This window comes from Carassius auratus, linkage group LG28B (genome assembly GCF_003368295.1).
Source record: "Carassius auratus strain Wakin linkage group LG28B, ASM336829v1, whole genome shotgun sequence".
Lineage (NCBI taxonomy): Eukaryota > Metazoa > Chordata > Actinopteri > Cypriniformes > Cyprinidae > Carassius > Carassius auratus.
In genome coordinates, this window is record NC_039293.1 from 1,324,119 (window position 1) to 1,340,341 (window position 16,223).

At 39.2% G+C, this 16,223-nt stretch overlaps 2 protein-coding genes across 2 annotated transcripts; one reads left to right on the top strand and one right to left on the bottom strand.

Moving 5' to 3' along the window:
• Positions 1-844: 844 nt before the first annotated feature.
• LOC113067678 (polycomb protein SCMH1) lies at positions 845-6,995 on the top strand. The gene is made up of 7 exons (XM_026240072.1): positions 845-1,352; positions 3,680-3,938; positions 4,768-4,859; positions 4,961-5,009; positions 5,083-5,149; positions 5,293-5,407; positions 6,477-6,995. The coding sequence occupies exons 1-7, from the start codon at positions 1,008-1,010 to the stop codon at positions 6,627-6,629; spliced, it is 1,080 nt and encodes a 359-aa protein (XP_026095857.1). The 5' UTR covers positions 845-1,007; the 3' UTR covers positions 6,630-6,995.
• Positions 6,986-13,974, bottom strand: LOC113067679 (very-long-chain enoyl-CoA reductase). The gene is made up of 11 exons (XM_026240074.1): positions 13,421-13,974; positions 12,741-12,792; positions 12,555-12,599; positions 12,028-12,131; positions 10,337-10,452; positions 10,018-10,123; positions 9,665-9,737; positions 9,538-9,581; positions 9,406-9,463; positions 9,232-9,320; positions 6,986-7,850 (listed from the first exon to the last, which is right to left on the bottom strand). Exons 1-11 carry the CDS (start codon positions 13,586-13,588, stop codon positions 7,677-7,679), a joined length of 1,029 nt encoding a protein of 342 aa, XP_026095859.1. The 5' UTR covers positions 13,589-13,974; the 3' UTR covers positions 6,986-7,676.
• Positions 13,975-16,223: the final 2,249 nt, after the last annotated feature.

A 16,223-nucleotide genomic window follows, 5' to 3' on the forward strand; every position in this document is an offset into this window, starting at 1 on the left:
CTGTCACGGGACATTTAACAGTTTTAACCATTTTCTTTGAAAGCATAAACGATGGATTGGTTTTGTCATTAGTCACATGATGTTCTGTCTCAAAATGAGCTGGCAGCAGACCAGAGAAGTTATTATTATAAATCTCCTTGAGATGACCTACTACATTTGCTAAAATGTGAAGCACACTGCACAATAACGTATCCCACAGTGCAATGCGCTTGACTTGACCTTCCATTTCTAGTGTGATCAATAAAGCAGAAGTACTTTGACCCAAAAAAAAAAACAAAAAAAAATTTGCTCATTTGAATGGACTGACATTTTAAGATGTTTAAATTGGGGGTGTATATATATATATATATATATATATATATATATATATATATATATATATATATATGACTAACAAATTCTTATATTTGTTTCTCACATGGAGCTCAGTGTACTACTGTTTTAGATATTTAAGGTTGCATAACCCATTGTTTCACAAACTATTTGTAGCGTAGTATGCAGTACGTAGGTAGGTAATATTCCACTCCACTCATTTCCTTCGTAACTAGTATTTGTATGGTTAAAAAGTGATTTTTTTTTTTACCTTTTCAATCCCAAAATCAGTAGCTGGATTAAAAAAGGAACGTAAATGAAAAGTTTGCAATTGCATAAAACGGACTTATTCTAGTGTAACTTAAAACAAATCGTACGCAGTAATGCAGTCTGCTTGCATTGCATTCCAAAGCAGCATAAACAGCCATTTAAGCGGCACGTAAACGTGCAACTGAGCAACGCCTCCTTAAATCTCCTAGCGGCGGGCCGCGCATCTCGCGCATTCCACCTTAAAAGCGCTCAACGTGATCAACGCACGCGTACAGTATGTTTCCGTTTTTTTTTTTTTTTTTTTTTTTTCTCTCTCTATCTCTCCAGCGCGCTCGCGCCGCGGCTCGAAAGACTGCGAGCGTCACGTCGAAGGCAACACTGACGCACTTCATCCACTCTATCAAGCTTGAAGCGCATTAGGAATAATGTCTGAGCCGTACCGCGAGTGGATCCTGGGCTCCATAGACTCGCTGAGGTCCAGGAAAGCGCGACCGGACCTGGACAGAATTTGCAGGATGGTCAAAAGACGACACGGCTCGGACTGGGACCGAACCCGCTCAGAACTAGAGAAACTGATAGAGGAGCAGACGGTGCTCAAAGTCAACTATAAAGGCTCGGTTTCCTATCGCAACGCGGCAAAGGTGCTGAGAGGCAGGAGAAGACCCGAGCAGAGCAAGTGTGCGGTGAAACAGCCTTGTCTCGCGGACTGGAGCCCCGGCGAAAGCGCTCTGGGTCCCGCGGAGGAGGAGGATCACATGGAGGATCTGGAAGTAAGTGAACCGAGAAGCGGCTGCGCTCCGGGAAAAACGTGACGCGGAATGTGAAGTATTTGTGTTTTTAATCACTAGTTGTGGCGTATGCAAAGGTGAACGCAAGTGCAAACGCGCACAGAGAGAGACGCGCGCGCGCGCTGTCGCAGACGGGGAGCGGCGCGATCCTTCACGAGCGTCGGGAAATCGCCAACAATGGAAGCGCTCGACCTGCGATGTCCAAATCTCTCGGAGCGAGTTTTTGTGTGAGCGCAGGATGAGTCCGGTCACGTTAACTCAACTTTCGCGATGTCAATTAAATCCGAGCTCGCTTTTGCACAGCGGGGGAAAGTCACCAAAAACACCACGGATCAGCCGACTGACGCATTTCGCACAAGGAGCGACACCGGAGACAATTGCATTAGCGGTTATTTAACGCACTGGCGAGAGACTGTTGTTTTGCGCGTGTGCGTGTCGTGATGGAGTCCGATGCGACAATGTTTCGGGATCATTGAAGCGCAAGTCATTAGACGCGCTGCTGGATGAACCTTTATCTCCGGGAACTCGAAGTGCGGCCGAAGTCGACAGTGCGGCTTGTGAACTTGCCGTACTTATTTATCACGGTTTTTACATGTGAGTTAAGGCGAACGTTAGTTCTGTGTGTTTTTTTAAGGGAAAAAATGTTGGCTTCAGCCACGTTTAACATTGGCTTGGTTTGGGACGCGCTTGTCTCGGGCAGCGCGCCTCGGAGCGAAGCGGGGCGGGTTCATGAATATTAACTAGGCTGCGTGAACTTCGCCAATGGCGTGGCTCGTTAATATACATGAACTCACCGCGCTTCTCTCTCTCTCGGGGCGCTGACGAACCTGACGTAACTTAATACTTAATATTCATGAGCCCGCCCGCTTTGCTCTCAGCGCGCGAGTCGGAGTTCAGCGCGCCTCCATTCAGCAAACTCACTCCCTAATGTTCCTCATACTGTGTGATTAAGTTATTTCGATGTGTTTGTAACGTTCCTAACCCCACTGTGCCGACCAAAACCGGGGTTCAAAGCGTACGAAAGAACGGACGAAGAGGAATTTCTTGCGCACTCTCGACTGAATAAACAGTGCGCGCGGCCTTCAGACATTGACGCTCAGGTCGATGATAATCCGGTTTTGCAGAGCGATGGGTTGAGCATAATCACAAAGTGTGGTTGTTGAAATCTGTTCGTTTAAATGTGAGATACTGGTACGTTACAGTATTGCTAATCATTATGAAGTCCTTTTCAACGCCCCTGAGTGCGCGCTACTGTGATTTAGATGTTTATTCCCCCTATCGTCTTTGGTATTTGTCGTGCTTTTTGGTGGAAATATTCATGGCCTTGTTAACATTTGCAACGTTGTTGCGTCGGACGATTCAGTGAACCAGTACCAGGGCATGTTGGCACACTAAATGGGTTGAAATGACATAATGGGAGTCTGCCATTAAATAGTTTAAAAAATGCAAAGTTTAAAACGCACAACAACCTGGCCCAAGAAAAATATAGACCTTTATGTAAAGAATTCTTGTTGTGAGAACACAGTTCAATCTTTCAGAATCAAACATTAAAATCTGTCTTCCCTATGTAGTTTACTCAGTTTTTCACAGACTGAACGCAATAAAGAGTATGACAGTGCTAGAATTTCAGTTTAAAGTATAAATTCACTAAAAATTATGCTAATTTAAAATTAGATGTTTTAAACCACTGCCAGGGAAAAGCATCTTTGCAATTTTGTGTTATAACCTTGTGACAATATTCATCTTGTAATCAAAGTAAAAGGGTTTTAATCTCTATTTAGATGCCAGTATTATTTTAAAACGGTATATGATTGTGTATACACTACTGTTAAAACATTATTATTATTATTATTATTATTATTATCATGTTTTTGAAAGAAATCTCTTATGCTCACCAAGGCTTTTATATATCTGTTCATGAAGATTGTAAAATAAAAAAATATTAATACTATTGCTAAATATTATCACAATGTATTCCTGTGACTCAAAGCTGAATTTTCAGTATGATTACTCCAGTCTTCAGTGTCACATGATCCTTAAGAAATCATTCTGATTTGCTGTTAAAGACATATCAATGATTGTAAATGTTTTTTTGTTGTTGTTTTGTTTTGTTTTTTAATTCTTTGATAATCAGAAGGTTAAATCTTTTATTTGAATTAGAAATCTTTGCTGTCACTTTTGATCACTTGAATGCATCCCTGATGAATAAAAGTGTAGTGTATCTACTTTTATTAGATAATTTATATAAAGTTCCATAGAAACTAGAAAATATAATGCTGATAATAATAATAATGCTGCAATCTTTTTAGGACGAGATGTCCACGACAGCGGGAATGGACAGCAGTATGGACGAGGAGGGGGATGAGAGCAGTCTGGACGCCCTGTGCGCTCAGAGCACCGCTGACTCGGGCATCAGCATGAGTCCCATCACCAGCAGTCACACCAGTCAGCCTGTTCCCTCCCCCGCATCCTCAAAGAACTCTCCTACCCATGATGCTCTGAGGCAGGACACAGACAGCACTTACATCCTCCCTGAGCACACACAGCCTGCAGTCCAGCAAGACACAGGTGCCCAAGTTTTTGAAATTAACTTCTCAATATAAAACAGCAAACTAACCAGCATTTAAATAGAGATTGTAATTCAAATAAATGAGTTAAGCTTAGTTAAAAAGCAAGTCTTGTGAGACTGTTCACACCAAATAACTATAAATACAATGTCCACACCCCAGCTATGATCTCGTTTGAATCACTTTCAGAACAATTTCTTTTCCAGCTGATGAATGATAAAAAAAAAAAAATGTATTTATTTTTTATTGCATCATGTTTACAATCAAACAAGGTACAAAATCACATTCTGCAGCATAAGACAAAAAATATGCAAGCATCCACCATCAATGCAAAAAATTGCAATTGCAAATTGCGTCTGTCCAAAGGGTTATTTAAAAGTATGGATGTTTTTCAGTATAGATGTAAATGTAAAATATTGGTCTATTTTTATTCATCTATTTATTTTATAAATGTCGCAGATGTTCTAAGAGGATTGTGTAACCATTTTGAGCTCTCCTACACTTTAGTGACTAATAAAGTAATCAAGTGAAAGCAGAAAAATCCATCTTTCTTCAATATACATCTTTTTCCTCACTGAATTTGTTAGAAAAGTAAGTCTAAGGGGACAAACATACAAACACACATTTTGACAGGGTAAAGTTCCTGCACCCCCATCAGTCTGGTACAATTCTGGTTCATTTTTCATTCATTTTCTGCCAAATTCAGGCATTGCATTGCATTGCATGTCAAGGATTTGGATAGTTTACTATCTGTTGAGAGTGACAGACCTCCGTCAGATGAAGCCAAGATTAAATGTGTAAGAGGTTTGATCTGTGGTTGTCACCCACAGGATCTGTGGCGCTCGTGCAGCAGCCGGCAGCCGTCTGTCTCTCCTCTCTTCAGGCCGAGGATCTGCTGCTGTCACACTGCACAGTCACGCCGGTAAGCATGTCTGCCCAGCGCCTCCAGTCACAGCACATCTGTCCTGTTCCTCGGCTTCATATTCTGTCTGTCTGTCTGTCTGTCTGTCTGTCTGTCGTCAGGATGAGGCGCTGAAGTCTGACGGAGGAGGGCCTGATGCTGTTGAGGAGGGTGAGCGTTCTGCCTCTGCTCTTTAAATCTCACACCCTATCCGTCGATTTTACTCAAACCTGTGCTTTCTCAGGTGAGATGTGCACCAAGAGCACAACAGAGGAAGAACCTGTTAACAATGGAGGGATGAATAACGGAAAGTGAGTAAAAGCCAGCATTTTCATGGTGACTTAAACTCAACGTGTCATTTCTGTGGCATCACACAGAAGAAGTGTCATGTTGTCAAACCCCATTGGATCATGTCTTGTTGTTGTGATATGTAAATGTTTTTGGTCATTGTCAGTGATGTGGTAAAGACTGAGATCGGGCAGGACCCTTTGCTTTGGAGCGTGGCCGATGTGGCCAGGTACTTCACGTCTGTGGGCTTCCCTGAGCAGGCGCTGGCTTTCAGGACACAGGTTAGTACTGACCTGAACCAAACCTGCCAAGAGCATACGAGCATACTTTAACTCTACTGATTACTGATGTAAAGTGAGTGCGGATCCTGCTTTTTTTATTCATTTTAAGTCATTACGGTTTTATTGATCTCTGTGCACCCAAAGTGTTGATTCAGTGCAGCGTTTGCACATCTTTTAGTTTTTTTTTCCATCTGAAGTCTAAAGAAATACATTTACCTAGAGAAAAATGAAATCATAGTTTTACAATGCAAAAGACGTTCTTTTCATATTTTCATGCCAAAGATAATGTGAACGACATTTCTTTAGCTTACGCTGAGTTTAGGTTTCGGACAAAAACTATTTTAGATTACTAGCCAAGTAAAGTTAATCTAAATGAATGAAATGCATTAAATTCTGAATTCAAAGTGCAGCAACACTTTGCTTTCCTCTATCATCGTTATCATCATTGATTAACAACAATAGGAATACAATAATGGGAATTAAAACCAACTCAACACATTATGATAATGAAATCTTCAAGAAAACTATAAGATCCAACTTCTTTAACTAGAGTAGTTTTTAGACATAAAAAGCTTGTTTGACTAAAAGAAAGAAGGACGAAGGATCAGTATGAGTTATATGGTGACTTTAAACAAACCTCACTAGATATTGCTTCCAATCATATGGCCATAATTATGTGAATAAGTTGGCTAAGGAAATGTAAAATCTAAACAAGTCTACAATATGCTTTCTGTTGTAATAAATTTTATAATGTAATATATCCCTGTGTGGTCAAAGCTGTATTTTCAGCATCATCTCTCAAGTCTTCGGTGTCACATGATCCTTTAGAAATCACTCTGATATAATGACTTGCTACTAAAGCAATTAATATCAATGATGAAAACAATTGTGCTGCTCTTTTTGTGTGTGTGTGTGTGTAAACGATGACACTTATTCTCCAAGACTATTTGATGAAAAGAAAGTGCAAAAGAAAAGCCTCTATCTGAAATCTAAATCCTTTGTAACATAATAAATATCTTTGTCCTTACTGAGTAAAAATATTTGCACCTTTGTATCTCTCTTCTGACAGGAAGTAGATGGGAAGTCCCTGCTGCTGATGCAGCGCAGTGACGTGTTGACTGGTCTGTCGCTCAGACTCGGCCCCGCTCTTAAAATCTACGAGAATCACGTGAAGGTGCTGCAGAGGAGCCACTTTCAGGACGACAGCCGTCTCTTCTCATAGTGCTGCTGTTTTCAGCTCTGACTCAGAGCGCTGGAGAAACACGAACTCTTTAAGACTTGATTTGCACAATCCTCCTCAGCTTATCTTCTCTTCTTCCACATGATTCAGCCCTGCATCTGTCCTTCTGTCCATCCCTCGCAGGGCTGACGGGACCATTCATCTTAGCAGAAGTGTTATTTTATTTCTACGGTGGAGCTTTTCATTCACCTGTGTTTTGTCCTTCTGTTTTTGTCAGGTCTGATTTACAGTGTTGCAATATTACCGTATATAAACATTGTTCTTGTCCAATTAAATGTACGATGTTCAGAGATGTCTTAAAATGGACGTGCGGAGTTAGGAAATAAATTCCAGTTTCAGAATCTGAAATTGTATTTGTGGCATCAATCTTTTCTGTAATGCGTTTTGCAGAGATCTGGAGAGCACTGCACAGCCACTTCATTTACTCTGAGAGAAGCATTCATATTGACATTCATGGTGAGATAGAAAACAATTATTATTCTTTTATATAAAGAGTACCAGACTTAATTTCTAATGCAGAATATAACACCACCTGGAAGTAATTGAGAGGGGATGGATATATGCTAGATACAAATTAATTAACTTCAGTCTCGCCTGGAGGAAGGAATTAAGTGTGTTATATTCACCCCAAAATAAAGGAACAGGTTTGCTCTTCAACTGACATCATTGCTTTAGTCACATCTCATAAAGACTGAGGCGAAAAGACAAAAAAAGTCACTCTTTATTTCTAGGTAGTGGTACTTTGTCTGCTAATTCAATATCTTTTTATTTCCATAATTTTGCACAATATTCTACATTCATGTATATAAACAATACATTATACTCTATATTTTACATTTGTAATTAAAATATAATGGCTTTACTTGACAAATACAATATTACAAATATCTCGTAGTACTATTTATTTCATTACGTGTGTGTGTGTATATATATATATATATATGTATATATAACCTAGCAAATCTCTGACTTGTATCTGATTTAAAAACAATCCTCTGTATATCTTATTTGTAGTGTTGTATTTTCCTGCTATAGGATGAAGGGCAGAATTGGGGAGCGCAGTGTGGGGTAATGTTTGAACTCCTTCAGGTAGCTGCGATGCTTTCCTTTGGCCCAAACCGTCATCTGTACGAATCCCACCACAGTGAAGAACAAGACCGGGACACACTGGGTCATGAGGGTGAAGCCCAGCCAAGAACCCAGCTACAGAAAAACAGTGTCTGTTATTTAGGCCTATACTTATCGAGACCAGCAGGGGTCAGCATTTCATTACAGGACCAGTTCACACTGGACACATTCTACAGTACTGCAGGGATGATGTATCATTGTAGGACAAAATCTGGAACTGATTTACAATTTTAGCTCTTTTGGTTCCATTGTCCAAACTGAAATGTCTGAATAAGGTGTGAACCACACTGCTTTTATTCCATGACATAAAATAGTCATTAAAACCCGCTCGTGATATTTTTTGTTTACTTGTTTTTATATATCTATTTATTTTTTGGCTCTCGCTAAGTGGATAACTGGGACTACAGAGGCTGCCTTTACAGTATGTAACACTGACAGCTAGCGGTTGAAATGGGTACCGCAGTCCAAATTCAAAATACTGACTCGACGCTCATAAGGGTTGCCAGATTGAGAACACAAGCGCAACAGATACTGGAAGACTGCGAGCCTGACACTCAAAGTTAATGAGTGATTTATCCGTGTTTAAATATATATAGGTAAGGTAGAGTCTGCATTCTCTGACCCAGTTTACTGGCCTCCACTGACTGCAAAGCAATGTGTTTTCAGCTAAACGTCAACCCTGAACTCGGTTAGAGTTAGAATCACACAGATCAAAACAAAAATGGACAGTCAGACACAGAATGCATTTCATTTTTGGGTAAGATATGCCCATCCTGCAGTTAGTTTATAGCACACTTTCAGCTATTTTACTTTTTTTACCAACTGTATTTAGGCATTAAAATAAATAGACTCTGTTTTTATTTGTGAGGATTATTCCAATGAACAAAATGTGTAAGAATCATAAACTTTTGTTGCTCACTGAGCATATTTTCTGCATCAATCCTGTTAGAGCCAAATGCCGCTTTGTTTTTGGGTTGTAATTTCTTTGTTTAACACTGGGTGGCGCATGTTTGTAACTTGGCCTCAGGTATAAAGACAACAGATATAATGTTGTCTACAGGTGTTTGACCCGGAAGGGCAAAGGTTTTTTTTCTTTGTATTATTACACTGAAGGAAACTGCTATGGACAATGCTGTATTAAAATAAATGGACCACTTTGGATTTCAACGTCAACATTCGTCTATACGTTTTTGGTTTAGCACAGGGCAATCAAGTGAGCATAGTAACATAGTGTGTTAATCACGGCTTCTCCGGGTTCAGACATCTAAGTAGTTCAGAACCAAAACGAACTCCTTAATAAATCCAAAAGCCAATTTAAAATCCCAATGGGTTTTTGTCAAGAGAACCAGACAGATGTCACTTTAAATATCGGCCTACAAAAACACATAATCACTGCACAACTCCATAATGACTCACACTCACAATCACTCACACTGCAATCAGCCGTGGGTCTCACCTCGTATGTGTAGTTTGGGCACGAAACAAGTGCAAATATCCATGTAAAAGGATTTTTGGTTGGATAAGGAATCTTCTTCACCTTACAGCCTTTCGTAAAGAACAATTGAATGCATTATACAAACAAACCCGGAGTAGCTGACTTGAGATTTGTGATTTATTTCACAGATCTTACCAGATAGTTTGAGATTGCGCAGAGCCATGTGAATCGAGAAGCTGCCAAGCTGACAGAACTGCAAAAATGACAAATCAGTGAGTAAAGAACGCTGATGAGACAAACAAATGTACATTACAGAAGCGTGCTTACTAGGAAGATTCCCAGAGCTGCCTTCACCTGCGTCTCCCCATAATCTGCATGTAAACAGACTGGCTTTAAGAACAACGGTTCAATGCATTAAACACGGTGCAGAGCATTTGAGTGAGATGTTACATACATGGCGGTGTGTAGAGAGGGTGATTGATGTAATAAGCCATCCATGCAGCAGAGCACCAGTAATAGGAACAGTTCTGTTAAAGAAAGAATCACATGTGATTTACAGACTCATACTGTAATATAACTGCTTGATTGCCTTTAACTGAAAATCAGTGCTTATTCTGTTTATTCTGCATTTTTATCAACTATATTGAAGGCATGATCTAATCTTTATTTAATGCAATGCACATTTATTTAGTGCAATGCACATCAAAACTAAATAAATCCTAGCATGCATCAGTCACACACTGCTGCCTTCTGGGATGTATATAAACATAAATGACACCCAAAAACACCATGGCGAGGCATCCTCACTTTAAAGATGTTGCGAAATGGCATGGTGCCGTGGGAGAAGCGATGGACGAACAACGTCTCCAAGATTCGCTTCCCATAGTGGAAGGAATGACACACACAGGCAATACTGTGGAGAACAGAGAGTCAACAGATCATCAAATAAAAGTGTATTCCTGAAACACATCAATCAAATGCTTCTAAACATCATTCCCAAAATACACTTCTGGGCCGGTCTCTTGGTTAACCAGTATAGGTCAGCTGTTAGGAGACACTGTTCCCACCGTCTGGACTGAATCCAACAGACTAAACACATGACGGCGCTCTTCTTCATGATACTTACTGCACAACCAAATGCCTACTGGCGGTGAACTCGTACTTGGGAGCGTAGATTAAAGGCAGTCGAAAATAAAACAGCAGATATATGACAAGTGGTCCAATGCACTCCATAAGGAACACCTGCAAACACACATTCACAAGCTCATAAAGTGACGTACAGTGCATACCTCCCATGTGCTGACATCATCCCTGTCCTGTGGGAGTCAGGACGGGAGTGGGCAAGGGGGGCTACGCATGCAAAAGGTGAACGGGATCAACACCTGTGGGGAAACGGTGCCAGAGAGATTACGAGTTCTGAGAAAGAGGATTGAGTAGTGGGGAGGTGAGAGAAAACTGAACCAGAGGCCTGTGCACACACTGTACAGCCGCTGATCTGACTTTCACATTGCCAGGGAAAGATTATAAGACTGAAGCTAAATTCTGATGAGCCACGTTCAAAGCCATTGTAAAATGCTACTAACTGCATAGACGCGACCACATAACTCTGGAACACAAAATAAGTTAGTTAGTAGAATGTCCAGGCTGCTCTTTTCCATATTATATATATATATATATAAAGAGATTTCCAGTGGAGTCAGTTATCTTACTGTTCAGAAGACCTTCTGTGTTTTAGATGGAATTCTCCTCTGCGATACTGACTCAACTTTCACTGAAAATAATCAAATACTGTACATGTGACACCTCAGTACCCAGTTTATCATCTGTGATTCATGGGAACTCACCCAGCACCGTTTTCAGAGAATGGTTTATGTGTATTTGTGTCTTTCTTTCAGTGGCTCTCTGATCAAGAGGCCTGCTGCGTATCTGATAGGACAGGACTATGCACATGTCTAAGACTTATAAAATAACCAATGTTATCAAAACTTGCCTGAAAGCCACCTGTTGTGTACAGTCTACTACAGTAGATCCCCAGTGTGTCTGATCAATAAGTTTCATTTTAGTTACATTTAGTTTAATTGTAAAAATGTCCACCTACAAGTCATGGCACATTTGTTATTTGCTGCATTATACATACATACATACATACATACATACATATATATATATATATATATATATATATATATATATATATATATATATATATATATATGTACGTACGTACACACACACACACATATATATATATATATATATATATATATATATATATATATATATGTGTGTGTGTGTGTGTGTGTGTGTGTGTGTGTGTGTGTGTGTGCGTGTGTGTGTATGTATGTATATATATATATATATATATATATATATATATATATATATATGCAGTATATTCAGATTTTTATTAAGTAAATGTAATAACTTTTACATTATTAGTCATTTCAAGATGAAAACTTTTCTAGATTATACATACATGTTTTAGTAAAACGATGCAGCATGTATTTGTTCATCTGTAAATCATCATTGTTTTGCATTGCACAACATGTGTTTGCGTCGATGTGCGTTATGGGCGTCCCAAGTTCGAATCCCAGCTATAGGACCTTTCCCAATCCCGGCCCTCTCTCTGTCTCCCTCTTCTCTTCTTGTCTACTCTACACTGTGCTGTTGTAATGAAAGGCATACTTCTGAAAATAAAACTTAAAAAAGAAACAGAATTTCAACTTGCATTCTGGCCTCTAATTAAAATTAAGATTGGTTCATATATTGTCACCTGTAGTTTTTTTGTAAATTAAAAAAAAAAAAGTGAACACTCACAGTTCCCCAAGCAATCTGGGCGCCCAAGTCTCTGAAGTAGAAGGTTGTAGTGGTTCCCACAGGAAGCTCCTGAAGGATATCCTCATCTCTTAAGGGTTTTCCCTCTGAAATCAACAATGTAACACTACAATTAATGCTCTCCACAGTGTCTAAAATAATGGATATGGACACCAACTATGTTCACTTAGTCTGTGTCATAAAACAGAAGAATGCAGCAGGTTAATCCAAACAACAGGTTTTGGCTGGTGCACACGGAGAGCGGGTGAGTATATGGTGAATAAAGCAATGCAGAGGTATTTCAGTGAATAACAGTCGTATCTTCACAGGTTTGGAGGAGCTGGTGTTGGTGAACCAGATCTGGAGATTGGATGCAGAGGATCATGCAGAGGTTAGTTATATTAGCACATCAACATTTCAACTGTTTTGAAATCAAATAAATGAACAGTGGTAGAGTGCAATAACATGCTTCAGTGATATGCTGTAAATGAACAACATTAAGATATTACTCAGTTTAAAGGTGTACTCACTTGGGTCTAGGCATAAAGACTGTCTGGCAGGATACCAGTGCGGATCTGTGAAAATTGAAGCCTGGCGTGTAAGACTTGGCTAAAGCCATTATTTCTATGTCATCAACTTATCATCTTCCTTGTAGAAAGCTATTTAATGAAAGGCTTTGCAGTTTCATAGCGTCCTCAGCACTGAGCAGAACTTACGTGATTTGTGGAACAAAGCCTTAATGTCCAAAATAGTGGCTGTTGGCTCTACCTGCAGAAGGACAGAAGGCTGCTAAATAGCCACATTCTGCTTTGCAATCATAATTACTTAAAACACTCAATATACATATGTGATATGCACAGTGCTCCTCTTTGCGGTTTTCCACGTCATGCAGTCATAAATCAGGTTTCCTCTATTCTAAACATGCATGTCTAAGCAGCGGATCACACATAGGAATTCCCGGAAGCTCAGAGGAGATTCTCATGTTCCGAAAGCAAACACGACTAATGCAGAACCCGCCTGATAGTGACCGCTTTATTATTACAAACCTACAGCATGTGCATTAGTTGTTCTCGCATTACTGTTAGCTATCCGTCATCTATAACAGCTGATGATTACAGATGATTTCTTTACTTCTCTGCATTGTGTAAACAAAGTGAACATCTAGAGTCGTGGACAGGGGGAAAACTAGCTGAAACTAGGATAAGCTGTTGGCTGGTCTTAGACCCATTTGATCAGTCAAAGAAACACCCCAGTAAAACCAGCCTGCAAACAAACAGTGAACAGGCTGGAAGACCAGCTAAAACCATCTTAGGCTGGTTTCACCTGTTGTTGTTTTTTCAGGAGGAGCCCCATTCACAAGTAATGGTTTGTCATTTGTATGGTATCTAACACATACCTTATCCAGGAGCAGTAGTTTTTCCCGGGTTTTGACATCTTGTATCTCCACCTCGAAGTAAACAATTCGTTTTGCTTTCTGGGGGGGTTTTGGTCTCGGTTTGGGGGGTGCCGAAACTCCTGCGCTTTCACTCTTAGCCCCTTTTGCCTCTAAAGCCAATGCATCCATGATACTTCTTCCGACTTATTGCACACTGTGTTTAGTCTGTAGTTCACAGGTCTTTCTCACACCCCACACATCTCTCCTAAGTCCTCAAGCCTCAGTTCTTGATAATAAATCCCAAATCCAGCTCTCCGTTGAGTGCAGTGCAGCCGGAGAGCAGAAGCGACAGAGAAGGACGGTGTGCGTGAGTGAGTGCAGTGTCACTGAAATATCTCCCACCTCTTGACACCTGAGGGGTGGCTATCACAACCACTCCTCTGAAGACGAAATCGGAGAGTCCCGAGACATAATCCATGGCTTTTCATGAAGCTAAATTTATATGCCTGCTTTGCTGAATACCAGCCCCGTGACCTTGTTGGACTCGGACCAATCCAGCTGGCCGTGCACGGCTCTTACCTCCACACCCCGTCTCTTTTTGAATTAGGGTCAGGACAGCGTGCATCTGTGCAGCAGCAGTGTGTGTCCGAGGAATATTAATACATCTGCCTTGCAAGCAGAGTCATGCAATGGCTCTGTCAGGACATCTATTTGAGTTTGTCCATGGTCACACCAGCGATTGGGCTCGGAGTCAATAAATAAGCCACTTCTGAGGTCCCTGGAGGATCTCCCATTAGGTTTGGGCAGGTTACAGAAGCCATTTGTGTCTGTCAGCAGTAAGTAGATCAGACAGACATAGTGATAGGCAAAGTGTCTTAAGTTATCTGGTGTATTTACCGTCTTTGGTTTCCATCAGCTGTTCTCAAGCTTTGAGGAATGTAAAGGATTGTACTGATAAAGATATTATTATTATTATTATTATGAATTATGTTTTTTTTATGAATATTTATTTATTTTTTAGCAATTGTATGTTTTTGATATTTTTTATGTTTATAAAGCTTTTAATTTTCATTTATGGTTATTTTAGTACATAATTTAGTTAAAATTATAATGAAATAAAATGTATTTACATAAAATGAAAAACGCTGCTTTGGAACTAACTTACTTATTTAATTTTATTTATAGGTAACATTACGCATTACTGTAATTGAGTATCTTTTTTGTGTAGATACTTCTACTTTTTAAAGTAATTTTTAAAATCTGCAATTTTACGTTTGATTAAGTATATTTTGTTTGAAAAATTGTACTTTGCTACATTTTAAAACACATTAATTACAGAGTAGCTAAACCAAACTAGCAGCTTATAAACTCTCGTCAAGACAATGACATCAACCCTTCGCAAGCATGTAACGTTAGAGGTAAGCTAAATAATTGCATCGTTGCATTGGTGGTTAAAATGAAGCTTTGACATTTTAGCAAGAGGTTTTGCACAAAGTAGCCCAAAAGACTGTGGTGCGGAGTGTGCAATATAATCGTCTGCGATAATATCATAATTGTTGTTTTAATGATGTGCGCGCGCATTTATAGTGCGTTCTTTCACTTTGTTATTCAGTCATGTAAAATGCATTTAAAATGATCACAAAATTGAAGATATAGGGGCAGAAAATTTACATATTTATATAATTTCATATTTGCGTTTTAGACACCATATTGCCTGTTTTTGCTCTATTTCTACTATAAAAAATAATTCCAAACACAGCCACCAAAGCACAGTTTTGCGTCTCTGAGCAACATGACAGTGTTTCGTTCCTGAATGAATCAACCGTTTAAATGATTCGGTTCAATCGCAATGACTCGCTTATTAACAATGACTTGCTGACACATACTGGCCATTTTAATTTCACATTTAAAGTATCTTTTGATTTTTTAAAAAAAATATTTAATTTCTTATAATTTCAAATGAGCATTCAAAATTGTATGTCTTGTATATCAAAACATCATTCATGCATTTGTAACTGCAGGTTAAATGCATTCTTGTCCTGCACTAAACAGTGTGTAAATACATCTAAATGCCACTTCCGACGAAGCTTCTGCATTTCGTCTGCGTTGGAAAGACGGGTTTGTTGATACTGATTTGCCTGGTAACAGCCCAAATGTCATATAATTCTAAATAACTGATTCCTTTAATTAAAAACCACTAGTTTGAGATTAATAGGCCAAACTCAGTTACTGGAGAGCCGTAGCCCTGCAGAGTTTAGTTCTTACCCTGCTCCAGCTCACATACCATGTAGTTTTCAAATAAGCCTAAATGATTAGATTAACTGGATCAGGTGTGTTTAATTAGGGTTATATCTAAACTGTGCAGGACTGTGGCCCTCCAGGAACTGAGTTCCACACCCTTGGCCTGTCCAATTTTTGCCTCCCTCTCACTGTTAAAATGTAACTAAGTAATTTTTACTCTGAGTAAATTTTAAATGAGCTACTTTTTACTTTTACTTGAGTAGATTTTTAGACTGGTACTTTTACTTTTACTTAAGTAAAATTGCATTAATGTAATGGTACTTTTACTTGAGTAGAATATTTTACAATACAGAACAGCAGATAATATTTTAGTTTGATAGGTTAATCACACAATTTAGATTTAAATCATAAAAAAGTGTTGTTGTTTTATCCCCATGAAAATATATGGGCCCTTTTTTTGAGGAAAAAACAAATGCAAATCTAATACTGTCAACACCACAAATAAACCATAACTTATAAAGTAAGTTTTCAGAACTGACAAGGTAAAACATTGAGAAAAGGTTTACCATTAAGCTAAATTAAT

Excerpts from the sequence above, each read along its gene's own strand:
- LOC113067678 (XM_026240072.1), top strand. The coding sequence starts at position 1,008 with ATGTCTGAGCCGTACCGCGAGTGGATCCTGGGCTCCATAGACTCGCTG. Across the intron at positions 1,353-3,679 it reads ATCACATGGAGGATCTGGAA|GACGAGATGTCCACGACAGC; the intron begins GTAAGTGAACCG and ends CAATCTTTTTAG. Across the intron at positions 5,408-6,476 it reads CGCTGGCTTTCAGGACACAG|GAAGTAGATGGGAAGTCCCT; the intron begins GTTAGTACTGAC and ends CTCTTCTGACAG.
- LOC113067679 (XM_026240074.1), bottom strand. The coding sequence starts at position 13,588 with ATGGATGCATTGGCTTTAGAGGCAAAAGGGGCTAAGAGTGAAAGCGCA. Across the intron at positions 9,738-10,017 it reads CATTTCGCAACATCTTTAAA|AACTGTTCCTATTACTGGTG; the intron begins GTGAGGATGCCT and ends TTTCTTTAACAG. Across the intron at positions 7,851-9,231 it reads GCCCAAACTACACATACGAG|CTGGGTTCTTGGCTGGGCTT; the intron begins GTGAGACCCACG and ends GTTTTTCTGTAG.